At 39.3% G+C, this 15,000-nt stretch overlaps 1 protein-coding gene across 1 annotated transcript; it reads left to right on the top strand.

The window, feature by feature from the left end:
* The first annotated feature begins 350 nt into the window (after window positions 1-350).
* Window positions 351-14,767, top strand: LOC121396504 (claudin-16-like). The gene is made up of 5 exons (XM_041571446.1): window positions 351-514; window positions 1,998-2,100; window positions 4,115-4,279; window positions 14,194-14,385; window positions 14,676-14,767. Exons 1-5 carry the CDS (start codon window positions 356-358, stop codon window positions 14,765-14,767), a joined length of 711 nt encoding a protein of 236 aa, XP_041427380.1. The 5' UTR covers window positions 351-355.
* The last annotated feature ends 233 nt before the right edge of the window (window positions 14,768-15,000 follow it).

The following is a 15,000-nucleotide window of genomic DNA, read 5'->3' on the forward strand; positions in this document are numbered from 1 at the left end:
AGTTTGCTCAGCACAAGTCCTATTCATTGAGCTGACTAGTTATCTAAATTTGGATATAAGTAATTTTAGAGATTTTACTTTGAATATACTCACAATTTTTTTTTGGAAAAAAACCCCAAAACAAATGTTAACTCATTTACTAAAAAATCCTAATATAAAAAATTTAATGAATAAAATTGTGGAAATAATTTAAATACCCCAATGTTTTAGTAAGTTTACAAGCTCAACAAACTACAAACAACAAGAAGAACAGCAAGCTTTTTTTTAAATGATTTGGTGTATATACTTGGGGTACAATCTATAAAATTATACGATGAATAGCTGATGTTGCAGCTTTTGTAGTAGTGCTTCTTTAATGTGTAAACAGATATTTGTGTTTTGGAGTCCTCCAGACTTGAGAATGATTGTTGTACTGCAGTTTATGGCTCTTTGCTTGGCTCTGGTCTCCACGTTATTCCTGATCGTGGCCACTTGGACAGACTGCTGGATGGTTAATGCCGACGACAGCTTAGAGGTGAGAATAATGCAGAATTCTGATGAACAGGCCAAAAATATATTATTCTTTTAGGGCCATTGCACATAGGGAGATTTGCAGGGTATGGTTAAATCCTCTTTATTGCTGAAAACCTACAAAAGTTTCTCTTCGTTCAAAAGCAGGGTCGGGTAAAATTACAGAAATTGCAGGTGTTTGGGCTCAAAGCCCAGCCTAAGTTAGGAAATTCACCCAGGATTTCCTTAAACAGGGTCGGATTTACATAGCGGCTGCCCCTAGGCCCACTGCTGTTTGTCACCCCTGTCCCCCCCCCCCCTTCCTATGTGCACATGCACAAATTTTCATCATCAGATTGGAAGCACTGGGGATTGGCGCATGGGAAATTTAAAAAACTCTCATACTCAGCCCCAGATTTTCCGAACCAATGAGGGTGTGGTTGGGCTTCATGCTCCAGGCTTTGGTGGCCTTTCCTCAAATCTGAGCCTGTCCTTAAATATTGCTCATGTTGTAAAAGCACAACCAATCTTAAATAGGCCACCAAAGTATAGTGATCCAAATTGTTAAAAGTTTCCTTGTCCAGGAAGCTTCAGGCATTCCAGATAATTCCGGCGTCCAAATATTTTTGACGGCAATTCGACGCTGACGACAATTCTGACGCCCATTAAAGTCAATTTTCGCCAACGAATTTTTTCGGCAATTTTGCAAATTTATTTGGCGGCAAAACGCGCGAATTCGCACCTGGCGAATAAATTTGCCCATCACTAGTCATGGGTTCAATGGAATGATTATAGGATTTCTTTTAAGCATTCCTGGTTGTTCCTAAATTTTTATTGATTTTATTCATGGACTTTTGACCCTGCCTGAACCTTGACTTTGACATTTATCTGCCTGCCTAAAGAACTACTCCCTGGATTTGACTACGCTTATACCTGATTCTGTTACTGCGAACTTGGACTTTTACTTGAAGCTTCTTCATTGGTCTGGACTTCCCCTCCTGGGAGCCGATAGGCCCCTGACACATAGTCCCTAATTAGAGAAGGAATTGTAGATTTAAGGGACCATTTATCAAAGGTTTTGATGCTAATTTTATTTTCTTTCTACCAAAAAATGTGCTTTTCTATGACAGATTTTTTTATTTATTATTTTTTCTTATGTTTTCAGATATTTCAGAGCTGCTGAGATCCATTCAAAACAATGAGCACATCATCATTGTTTGAATTGAACATTTTGATCACTGCACTTCAAAAAATTCCTGTTAGTAAATTGTCACATTAATCTGTTCTAATACACGTCAGTTTATTCGAATCTGTTCAATTGCTTTGAACTGTCAAACGCATTCATATTCAGTGCGGTGTTAGTGCCCAGAACAAAACTCAGATTACAGAAATACAGCACAAAATTCTATTTCAGAAATTAGCAGTTGTTTAGAACATCATGTTTTGGCAATAACGGGGCTGTCTTTTATGTAAATCATTTATTGCTCTTCAAATTCCTATTTTTTCAGGTCAGCCAGAAATGTCGTGGTCTGTGGTGGGAATGTGTGACCAATACACAGGATGGGATAAAAACATGTGACCAATACGATTCTATTTTAGCGGAGCATCCATGTAAGTTTTTAAGAGTCAATGTATTTGCTTATTATCTTGCATGTTCCCCTGGTGCTGTGCTAGTTTATATGTGGATGTCATACAATGGGAAAAGTTTTATTCTACATATGTCGTACAAGTATCATTAATATGAAATGTGCATTAAACTTTTCAACGTTTCCAAAGCTGAAATGCAAAATGTTCCTCAACTTCACAGAATATGAATTATTATGGGTTACTTTCCAGTAGGTTTTCCCCTTGATAATCCACCCACTTTCTCTGCAATGGAAAAATGAACAACAAAATGGCTAAGACACTCAATATTTATATTAATATGATCTCAAATATAAACGTGACAAGGCATAGTAAACTGTATAGTTAGCTCCATAACAGCATAGTATATTAAAGATATTTTGAAAGTGCACCCATACCAGCCAAAATAAAAGAAACACAATGGTATAAATGTAAAATTCTCTTTCCCTCTGAAATCCTTGGGGGACTGTATAAGAGGCATTATAGACAAAGCTTGGGTCAACTTTACTTTTATTTCAGGGCTCTACTTTCTTTATAAATCCTTTATTGTATAACAGAAACGACTTTGGTTTCATGCACCACCTGCTGTAAAACCAGCAGATGAAATTAAACATAACATGCTTTCCCAAAGGAGTCATATGATCACTTTGTATGAAAGCCATGCACTAGACTCACTAATCCTAGTGTTCTTGGATTTTCTTCTACAAGTTTAGATTGTTGGTAGATTGTTGGTTTTCTAACTTTAGGGTTTAGTTCTACTTTAAGCATGCAATACATTAGGTGCCGTTCAGCTGCATGCATGGGTGCAACATGCATAGGGAGCCCTGCAAGTAACAAATCATAAACGCAGCCTAAATTAGAGTGTTGGTGCAATGAATAAGTACATTTGCAAAAAATAGCAGGCGTGGGAATGGTTATGAGGGCTTCATACATAGGGGAATGGATATGGAAGGTTATAAACCTGCAGCCCAGCCATAACATGAAAATGGTACCGTTATGTAGACCACTGGGGGATATTTTTAATACAAATTATTTATATTATTATTGGTGGTGGTGTTGTTGTTACAATTTATACACTAACATATACTGCTGTGTTGTACAGTAAACATACAAGAAAACATACAAAACAACCAATAACCAATAGGTAGAGGTAAAGAGGTCCCTGCCAATCTAAAAATGATACAATCATTTATTTTTTAGAAATAGCTTTAGATAAAAGATAAAAGAATTCACACTCATTTCACAGGTTGGGTGAAAGACCCTGGTTAATAGTATCTTCTGTAATGTAAACAAACCATGTGCAGAATATCTGAATTCACAATATCTTTGTATATTACTATATATGTGTTGAAATATGATATAAAATGTTTAGCAGATGCATTTTCAATCAAAATAATGACAATGGTTGCTACATATATATGATAAACATTACATGGAATCTATGGGGCCGATTCACTAAGCTCGAGTGAAGGATTCGAATGAAAAAACTTCGAATTTCGAAGTATTTTTTGGGTACTTCGACCATCGAATTGGTTAAATTCGTTCGAATTCGAACGAAATCGAACGAATCGAACGAAAAATCGTTCGACTATTCGACCATTCGATAGTCGAAGTACTTCCCCTTTAAAAAAAACTTCGACCCCCTACTTTGGCAGCTAAAAGCTACCGAAGTCAATGTTAGCCTATAGGGAAGGTCCCCATAGGCTTGCCTGTGATTTTTTGATCGAAGGATTTTCCTTCGATCGTTGGATTAAAATCCTTCGAATCGTTCGATTCGAAGGATTTAATCGTTCGATCGAACGAAAAATCCTTCGATCGTTCGATCGCAGGATTAGCGCTAAATCCTTCGACTTCGATATTCGAAGTCGAAGGATTTCAATTCGAGGGTCGAATTTCGAAGTATTTTTAACTTCGAAATTCGACCCTTAGTGAATCGGCCCCTTGGAGTAACCAAATGGTCTGGTTCCAAGTTCTATTTATGCATTTCTCATGTTTTCCATAGTGAAAATAGTACTTACAAGAGCCCTGATGATCACAGCAGATATACTGGCCAGCTTCGCTCTAATCATTCTGGTTCTAGGTCTTGATGCGGTCAAGTTCTTAAGATCAGAGGCACATATCAAGCTACGCATGTGTTACATGGCTGGATTCATTTTTGGCATTGGCGGTATGTGTATAATCTTGCTTTAATTTAACAGTACATGGCCACTAAAAAAATCACCAATTTGCTTAAAAGTAATCCCTCACGACACCTCCTCTATAGCTGAGGTTGCACCTTGTATACGTTTTGAAACGTCAACATTGACATGAAATTTACACCAGATAGTAATAAGAACCCAAGTAATCTACACATACAAAGAACTCAAAACAAGCAAATCTCTAAATTAAGTTATGTTTAGTTAAGTGGAATGACACAGGGAATAAATATTGAACACGTTTACTGAAATGTACTTAGTAGAAAGGCCTTTGTTGATAATGACAGCTTCAAGACACCTCCTGTATGGCGAAACTATTTCCATGAATTGCTCAGGTGTGATTTGGGCCCATTCTTCCACACAAACCAAATCTTAAAGAAGGAAACCCTTTTGCAAAAAAAACCGGTACCCCCCACCCCAGGTAGACCCCTCCCTCCTCCACGCTATACTCCATACTTACCTCTTTGCGCAGATTCTTCCAGCGGAGCTCCATGCATCCATCTTCCGCGTCCTCAGTAAGATGACTGGGAGCTCGGCAATTTCCGTGTAATTCCGCGTATGCACGGTTGTTGCAAACCGGCAAACTGCTCCAACTGCACATGCAGTGTCGGACTGAGCCAGATCCGCTTCTCTGTGGTGCGACCCCACTTTGATGGGGGTCACGGTAAAATCAAAATGCTGAGCGTGGTGCGCTGCGCGCGCAGTGGCGTCCACACACACATGCCCAGCACCGCCGCATGTACACAAACACAGCGCACCTAAGTGGCAGGGGGGGACCTGAGCGGCAGGGAGGGCCGGAGGGGGGGTCCTGGGGCAGTAGCCTCGGTGGGCCCCAAGCCCCCCAATCCGGCCCTGTGCGCATGCGCAGAAATACTGATCTCCCAGTCAGTTTACAGAGGATACGGAAGATGGATGTGTGGGTTTTGATTTTGAGTTTTCTTGGCTGTTTTCTCAGCCCTCGTTTCATCTTCAGCATCCTGGTATATGGCAGCAGATTCTTATCAAGAATGTCCCAGCACATTTTTCCATTTACCCTTTCTTCAATGATATGAAGTCTGCCAGTACCACAGTATCCCCACACCATGATATTCCCACCTCCAAACTTCACTGTTGGTATGATGTTTTTGGGGTGATGAACAGTGCCATTTCTCCTTCAAACATGGTGTGTGCAATGATATTCAAAGAGTTACAATTTGGTTTCATTTGCATAGACTATATTCTCCCAGAATTTCATTGGCTTGTCCAAATGTTATGCAGCAAACTTTAAACTAGCTTCAACATGCTTTTTCTTCAGCAGTGGAGTCTTGTCTCAAGTACCGGAGCACTGGGGAACTTTGAGTCCCCAGTGCTCCTTAGTGATGCGGCTGGGCGGCATGCCACCCCCAAAATGTTGCCGCCCTAGGCCCGGGCCAATGTGGCCTCGCCACAGATCTGGGCCTGCTTGCATGGTGAGAGTGTATATAGGCTATGTTGGTTGAGTGCATTATTTATTGTTTTCTTTAAAACAACTGCTAATTCAAGGTCTTTCTGGCGCTCTCTGCAAGTGATCCTTGGCTCTTATTCAACACTTATTATTACTGATTATTCTTTTGACTCCTCTCTCAGAAATATTGCGAGAAACACCTGGTTGTGGCCGGTTTAAGGTGAAATGAAGTTCTTTCCACTTCCAGATTATGGTCCCAACTGTACTCGCTGGAACATTCAGAACTTATAAATACATCTTAACCAATTCCATCAGTATGTTTTGCAAAAATAAAGCTGCAAAGGTCTTGAGAGAGCTCTTTGTTTTTACCCATCTTGAGATGCTTCTTGTGTGATACCTTGGTAATGAGACCTTTTATAGGCCATCAATTAGGACTAAACCTGCTGATATTAACCCTTTAAGTGCCACAGAACGTAGAATCTACGTTCTGTGGATCAAAGGACCAAAGTGCCACAGATCGTAGATTCTACGTTCTGCAGCACTTCCGGGTTTGCGAGCGGAGGAGCGGCTGTTAGAGCCGCTCGCTCCGCTCCTTCACGATCCCCTGCCCCTAGACAACGAGCAGAGCAGGGGATCGTGTGGCCCCTGGGGCGCGATCGCCCAGGGGCCCCAAAGCAGCAGCAGGGACGCGTTTCCTATGCGTCCTGCTGCTGCCTGCGCTGCACTTCCGCCCAGCTCCGCCCCCACATGGCTGATGACCGTTGGAGCTGCAGATCTGCTGCGTGGAGCCCTCTCTCATCGATCTGAGGCATCTACCCCAGGTAAGTGTAACATTTACACACACAAAAACACACAAACAGACCAACACACACTTATTACAGTAATATACACTTACATTCACACTTACACACACTCACACATAGATTTTTGGGGATTGGGGGGGTCACACACACTCACAGCACCCATGTACACTTGCACACGCGCACACGCGCAAATAACATGCAATTTACCCGTTGTGCACACGCATATGTACATATATGGCTTTGTGGCTTTTTTTTTTTTTTTTCTTATCGCATCGTCTCTTTTTGGGCTAAAAAAAATGTTTTATTGCCGTTCCGAATAGCGTATTCGCTAACCGTACTGTGCAATAGCATTTGTATGTTATTTTGGTGGTTATATTGCAATTTTGGGTATTTTGGTGCATTTTTAGCCATTTTATTGAATTTTTTGCCATTTTATTGCATTTTCAGCTCTGCATTTGTGTTGTTCACTTGTTTCTGTCCGTATAATCGATTTGGCCCAGCTAAAATATTCAAACGGTAATTCTGGTGGCCGATTACACTAGTGTGAAAAAAAAAAGCATTGATTTTTGTGGTTTTATTAGTTTTTGGTGATTTATTTGCATTTCACACTGTTCTGTGTTATTTTGTTTTGCCTATGTAAATTTTATCTACTATATATCCATTTGTGGGTCTCTGTGCGCCACATAGTTTGGTATATCTATGCATATTGGGCATCAAAGTGTTCAGTAGACCCCTGGCGTTCATATTTAGGATGTTTTATGCTGATACGTTACGAAATGTGGGGCACATAATGGGGTAAAATTCAAGCTTTGTGACGATTTTCAGAAATTTCATAAAAACCGTTATGTTCAGCATTGCTTTGCAGTTTGGCAGTTTGCAGTAGAAACACTTATTTACCCATATTGGATTCGTCAAAATGTGTACTTTCTGAAAATATATGGTTTTCTGGGGTCTCTGTGCTGTTAGGTGGTCTAATGTCGCATAATACACACACCGGGTGGTTATATTGCAGCAGCCAGCGCGTCAGCCGTGAAAATGTCTATACATATTGTCATTTGGGGGTCTCTGTGCGCCACATAGTTTGGTATATCTATGCATATTGGGCATCAAAGTGTTCAGTAGACCCCATGCGCTCATATTTAGGATGTTTTATGCTGATAAGTTACGAAATGTGGGGCATATAATGGGGTAAAATTCAAGCTTTGTGACGATGTTCAGAAATTTGATAAAAACCGTTACGTTCAGCATTGCTTTGCAGTTTGACAGTTTGCAGTAGGAACACATATTTACCCATATTGGATTCGTCAAAATGTGTACTTTCTGAAAATATATGGTTTTCTGGGGTCTCTGTACTGTTAGGGGGGTCTAATGTCGCATATTACACACACCAGGTGCTTGTATTGCAGCAGCCAGCGCGCATCAGCCGTGAAAATGTATACACTATTGTCATTTGGGGGTCTCTGTGCGCCACATAGTTTGGTATATCTATGCATATTGGGCATCAAAGTGTTTAGTAGACCCCTGGCGTTCATATTCAGGATGTTTTATGCTGATAAGTTACGAAATGTGGGGCATATAATGGGGTAAAATTCAAGCTTTGTGACGATTTTCAGAAATTTGATAAAAACCGTTACGTTCAGCATTGCTTTGCAGTTTGACAGTTTGCAGTAGGAACACTTATTTACCCATATTGGATTCGTCAGAATGTGTACTTTGCGAAAATATATGGTTTTCTGGGGTCTCTGTACTGTTAGGGGGGTCTAATGTCGCATATTACACACACCGGGTGCTTATATTGCAGCAGCCAGCACGCGTCAGCCGTGAAAATGTATACACTATTGTCATTTGGGGGTCTCTGTGCGCCACATAGTTTGGTATATCTATGCATATTGGGCATCAAAGTGTTTAGTAGACCCCTGGCGTTCATATTCAGGATGTTTTATGCTGATAAGTTACGAAATGTGGGGCATATAATGGGGTAAAATTCAAGCTTTGTGACGATTTTCAGAAATTTGATAAAAACCGTTATGTTCAGCATTGCTTTGCAGTTTGGCAGTTTGCAGTAGAAACACTTATTTACCCATATTGGATTCGTCAGAATGTGTACTTTCTGAAAATATATGGTTTTCTGGGGTCTCTGTACTGTTAGGTGGTCTAATGTCGCATAATACACACACACCGGGTGGTTATATTGCTGCAGCCAGCGTGTCAGCCGTGAAAATGTCTATACATATTGTCATTTGGGGGTCTCTGTGCGCCACATAGTTTGGTATATCTATGCATTTTGGGCATCAAAGTGTTCAGTAGACCCCTGGCGCTCATATTTAGGATGTTTTATGCTGATAAGTTACGAAATGTGGGGCATATAATGGGATAAAATTCAAGCTTTGTGACGATTTTCAGAAATTTGATAAAAACCGTTACGTTCAGCATTGCTTTGCAGTTTGACAGTTTGCAGTAGGAACACATATTTACCCATATTGGATTCGTCAGAATGTGTACTTTCCGAAAATATATGGTTTTCTGGGGTCTCTGTACTGTTAGGGGGGTCTAATGTCGCATATTACACACACCGGGTGCTTATATTGCAGCAGCCAGCGCACGTCAGCCGTGAAAATGTATACACTATTGTCATTTGGGGGTCTCTGTGCGCCACATAGTTTGGTATATCTATGCATATTGGGCATCAAAGTGTTAAGTAGACCCCTGGCGTTCATATTCAGGATGTTTTATGCTGATAAGTTACGAAATGTGGGGCATATAATGGGGTAAAATTCAAGCTTTGTGACGATTTTCAGAAATTTGATAAAAACCGTTATGTTCAGCATTGCTTTGCAGTTTGGCAGTTTGCAGTAGAAACGCTTATTTACCCATATTGGATTCGTCAGAATGTGTACTTTCTGAAAATATATGGTTTTCTGGGGTCTCTGTACTGTTAGGTGGTCTAATGTCGCATAATACACACACCGGGTGGTTATATTGCAGCAGCCAGCGCGTCAGCCGTGAAAATGTCTATACATATTGTCATTTGGGGGTCTCTGTGCCCCACATAGTTTGGTATATCTATGCACATTGGGCATCAAACTGTTTAGTAGACCCCTATGTTTATATTTAGGATGCTTTATGCTGGTAATGATACATGGACAATACGATGCTGGAAAGTTGAAGCTTTGAGGCAATTTTCAGAATATTTTACCAAAACCGCCAAATTTGGCAAAGCCTTGCGACTCAGTAGTTTGGGGCAGAAAGGCATGGGTACCCATTTTAGATTCTGTATAATGTGTACTTTCCAAAAATATATGGGTTTGGGGGGTAAACATATATTTCTGTGTTTTTACCCCACAAAAATGCAGTCAATGTGTTGATTTTTCATTAGCTGAAGTTACCCACAGGACTATTTGTATGCGCTAACTTCATTTTGGGGCCTCTAACTGCCATATACTTTGGTAAACCTATGCACAGTGGGCACCAAACTGTTTGGAGGACCCCTGGCAATCATATTTAGGGTGTTTTTTTTTGGTGCGTAACGATACATGGGTGATATGGTGCTGAGAAGTTGAAGCTTTGAGGCAATTTTCAGATATTTCACCAAAACCGACAATTGTGGGAAAGCCTTGCGACTCAGTAGTTTGGAACAGAAAGGCATGGGTACCCATTTTAGATTCTGTAGAATGTGTACTTTCCAAAAATATATGGGTTTTGGGGGGTAAACATATATTTCTGTGTTTTTACCCCACAAAAATGCAGTCAATGTGTTGATTTTTCATTAGATGAAGTTACCCACAGGACTATTTGTATGCGCTAACTTCATTTTGAGGCCTCTAAATGCCAGATACTTTGGTAAACCTATGAACAATGGCCACCAAACTGTTTGGAGGAACCCTGGCAATCATATTTAGGGTGCTTTTTCTTGGTGCGTAACGATACATGGGTGATATGGGGCTGAGAAGTTGAAGCTTTGAGGCAATTTTCAGATATTTCACCAAAACCGACAATTGTGGGAAAGCCTTGCGACTCAGTAGTTTGGAGCAGAAAGGCATGGGTACCCATTTTAGATTCAGTAGAATGTGTACTTTCCAAAAATATATGGGTTTGGGGGGTAAACATATATTTCTGTGTTTTTACCCCACAAAAATGCAGTCAATGTGTTGATTTTTCATTAGATGAAGTTAACCACGGGACTGTTTGTATGCACTAACTTCATTTTGGGGCCTCTAAATGCCAGACACTTTGGTAAACTTATGAACAATGGCCACCAAAATGTTCAGAGGAACCCTGGCAATCATATTTAGGGTGTTTTTTTTTGGTGCGTAACGATACATGGGTGATATGGTGCTGAGAAGTTGAAGCTTTGAGGCAATTTTCAGATATTTCACCAAAACCGACAATTGTGGGAAAGCCTTGCGACTCAGTAGTTTGGAGCAGAAAGGCATGGGTATCCATTTTAGATTCTGTAGAATGTGTACTTTCCAAAAATATATGGGTTTGGGGGGTAAACATATATTTCTGTGTTTTTACCCCACAAAAATGCAGTCAATGTGTTGATTTTTCATTAGATGAAGTTACCCACAGGACTATTTGTATGCGCTAACTTCATTTTGGGGCCTCTAAATGCCAGATACTTTGGTAAACTTATGAACAATGGCCACCAAAATGTTCAGAGGAACCCTGGCAATCATATTTAGGGTGCTTTTTCTTAGTACGTAATGATACATGGGTGATATGGTGCTGGGAAGTTGAAGCTTTGAGGCAATTTTCAGATATTTCACCAAAACCGACAATTTTGGGAAAGCCTTGTGACTCAGTAGTTTGGAGCAGAAAGGCATGGGTGCCCATTTTAGATTCTGTAGAATGTGTTCTTTCCAAAAATATATGGGTTTGGGGGGTAAACATATATTTCTGTGTTTTTACCCCACAAAAATGCAGTCAATGTGTTGATTTCTCATTATATGAAGTTACCCACAGGACTATTTGTATGCGCTAACTTCATTTTGAGGCCTCTAACTGCCAGATACTTTGGTAAACCTATGAACAATGGCTACCAAACTGTTTGGAGGAACCCTTGCAATCATATTTAGGGTGTTTTTTCTTGGTGCGTAACGATACATGGGTGATATGGTGCTGAGAAGTTGAAGCTTTGAGGCAATTTTCAGATATTTCACCAAAACCGACAATTGTGGGAAGGCCTTGCGACTCAGTAGTTTGGAGCAGAAAGGCATGGGTACCCATTTTAGATTCGGTAGAATGTGTACTTTCCAAAAATATATGGGTTTTGGGGGGTAAACATATATTTCTGTGTTTTTACCCCACAAAAATGCAGTCAATGTGTTGATTTTTCATTAGCTGAAGTTACTCACGGGACTGTTTGTATGCGCTAACTTCATTTTGGGGCCTCTAAATGCCAGATACTTTGGTAAACTTATGAACAATGGCCACCAAAATGTTCAGAGGAACCCTGGCAATCATATTTAGGGTGCTTTTTCTTAGTACGTAATGATACATGGGTGATATGGTGCTGGGAAGTTGAAGCTTTGAGGCAATTTTCAGATATTTCACCAAAACCGACAATTTTGGGAAAGCCTTGCGACTCAGTAGTTTGGAGCAGAAAGGCATGGGTACCCATTTTAGATTCTGTAGAATGTGTTCTTTCCAAAAATATATGGGTTTGGGGGGTAAACATATATTTCTGTGTTTTTACCCCACAAAAAATGCAGTCAATGTTTTGATTTCTCAGTAGCTGAAGTAAAGTCCTGAACAATTTGGATGCGCTAACTTCATATTTGTGTCTCTAAATGCCAGATACTTTGGTAAACCTATGCATAATGGGTATCAAACTGTTCAGTGGACCCCTGGCAATCATATTTCAGGTGCTTTTTCTTGGTACGTAATATAGTTTGGGATATGCGGAGCAGCAAAATAAAACCTTTGAAATGATTTTTCAAAATTTTGAATTTTATTTTGAAAAACCGCTATGTTCAGACAAGCTTTTCTGTTTGGTAGTTGGGAGTAGAGAGACATAGTTACCCATTTTGTAATCGGCAGAATGTGTACTTTTCAAAAATGTATGGTTTTCTGGGGTAAACCTATGGTTTCAGGATTTTTTGCCTTGGAATCTAAAGCATGCCGTTTTCTGCCTTAGTGCTTTCAAAATTCAGTAATATACTGCCGGGAGTTTTTGCTGTACAGAAATCCTAAATCTCCCTAAAACTATACATATCTGGTATTGGCACGTTCGAGAGACATAAGGCTTTCCAAATAAGTTGGATTTTCATCTGTAAAATGAAATATTTTTCTGGTATAAATTGATATACGATGAAAAATGGTAATTTTTCATTTTTTTTTGTTATTTAGCACTATAAATTTTTTTGCACAGGTGGAAATACATGAAAACTCAGGCAGATTTAGAAAGCTCAGTTTCTACCGAAAAAAACAATGTATAATTTTCCTAGGTAAACTATAGGTTTCCCCTCAGAAAATGCCCCTAAAGTGAGAGAGCACAAAATGCTTAAAAACGGCTGGCATTTCGCGTAACCAAAATGTGAAATTCTGCTGGCACTTAAAGGGTTAATTTGTATGAATAGGCAGGATTACTTTTTTCAGCAGGTTTCTTAGCCTTTCCATGCCTTTTCGCACCTCCTTTTCTTCATTTGAAACTTATTTCCTGTGTCATTCCACTTTATTACACATAACTTAATGGATTTATTTGTTTTGAGTTCTTTGTATGTGTGGGTTACTTGGGTTGTTCACGTCAATAGCCACATTAGAAATACATTTACTGAGAAAAACGTTGACATTTCAATAGTATTTTCCCTGCTGTATATACTTTTCTGCCATATCTGAAACTGTAGGTCACAACTGCTGCTGTAATTGAGATTATAATCAAATCCAAGCATGGCCATCTCCGTGCAAATACATATTATTTAAACATGGAAATACATGAAAATAGCAGCCCAGAAACAATTACTAGGCATGAAACAGAACTATCAGAATTAACTAATACTTTTGTTTTTCAAAACAAAGTCCTATATCTACCGTAAGATACAGCTATTATTGAAAGCAAATTTGCCTTTATTAATATGTATATAGGAATTTCCTCTAACTTCACCTACACGCAGTTTTTATACTCATTTTTTATATATATTTTATATATATTTTTTTATATATAAAATCACTGTATATCAATGTTCAAACCTATTGACTTCAAAATTTCCAGACAGAGCCTCCTTCCTAAGCTAATTTGCCAATAAAGTGGCCTCAAATGGCGTTACCAGTGGGCTAATGGCACACAGAACCAGGCTGGGGAAATTTCAGTTGAATGCAATGGATGCAGTGTATGTGGAACACCAGAGGACTGTTTTTTAAGGAAATGAATGCAGGAGCAGGCATTTTATGAAGATGTTGAACTGCCATAATAGTTAACAGGATCTGTGCAGCTATACACCAAATAAACTGCTCCCCCTTCATTGCACCATAGACAGGCATCCCTGCTGGCCACCCCTAGTTCCAAACCTCACCTTGCCTGCTAGGTGGTTCCTTAGCACCAGCCATTTGCAAAATCTGTGAGATAAAATAGTATTTTTTTGCAATGAATTTGTTCTTTCACAAGCATTTCTGTTTTTTGCTGTGAAACACACATTGTCCTTTTTGCTATTTTAATCAGGTATCCCAGGAATGATTGGCTCAGTGTGGTATGCAGTCGATGTCTATGTTGAGAGGGCAACCCTCGTATTACAGAATGTATTTCTTGGGATTCATTATGAATTTGGCTGGTCTTGCTGGCTGGGGATGGCTGGTTCTACTGGCTGTTTTTTGGCTTCAATAGTTCTTACTTGCTGTCTTTATATTTTTAGAGGTTAGTAAAGTTCTAACTTACATTGCAAAATCCTTTATTATTATTTTAGTTCTATAATATATTTGCTACTATATATAGCTCAGTCATATTCCTCAACACTGGGCAACACTGATATAGATCAGTTATCATTATGAATCCTACTATTATTGTCATAGCTGCTATAAGTCAATTTGTGGTATCTTATATACAGTATACTTGACATTTACATTTCAATATACAGTAGATACATACTTCACCTTTGATGCAGAATTTCTGCCATGTCAGTGCCATGTTGCTCCTCTCCTTCATAGATCTTGGATCATATTCAAGGAACCAGAGATCCATTTATAAATATGGAAGAACTGCGACTGGCAAAATGTATGCCATGGACTCCAGAGTGTGAGCTGTGAGCAGGAAAAGCTGATCATCGGCACTAAGTCTACTAATGCAAACCTCCATCCTGTGTGTATATGTATATTTATATATATATATATATATATATATATATATATATATATATATATATATATATATATATATATATATATATATGCAATACCAGATGTGCACAAGTTGAAGGGTGTAAATACAGAATTTTTGGTTGCCTGTATAGTTGTCTTTTATAGAGACTTAATA

Source organism: Xenopus laevis, chromosome 7S, assembly GCF_017654675.1.
Source record: "Xenopus laevis strain J_2021 chromosome 7S, Xenopus_laevis_v10.1, whole genome shotgun sequence".
NCBI classification, from domain to species: Eukaryota; Metazoa; Chordata; class Amphibia; order Anura; family Pipidae; genus Xenopus; species Xenopus laevis.

Coding starts and splice junctions, on each gene's coding strand:
- LOC121396504 (XM_041571446.1), top strand. CDS start 356: ATGTGTAAACAGATATTTGTGTTTTGGAGTCCTCCAGACTTGAGAATG. Junction 515..1,997: donor ATGCCGACGACAGCTTAGAG/GTGAGAATAATG, acceptor CTATTTTTTCAG/GTCAGCCAGAAATGTCGTGG. Junction 2,101..4,114: donor TATTTTAGCGGAGCATCCAT/GTAAGTTTTTAA, acceptor TGTTTTCCATAG/TGAAAATAGTACTTACAAGA.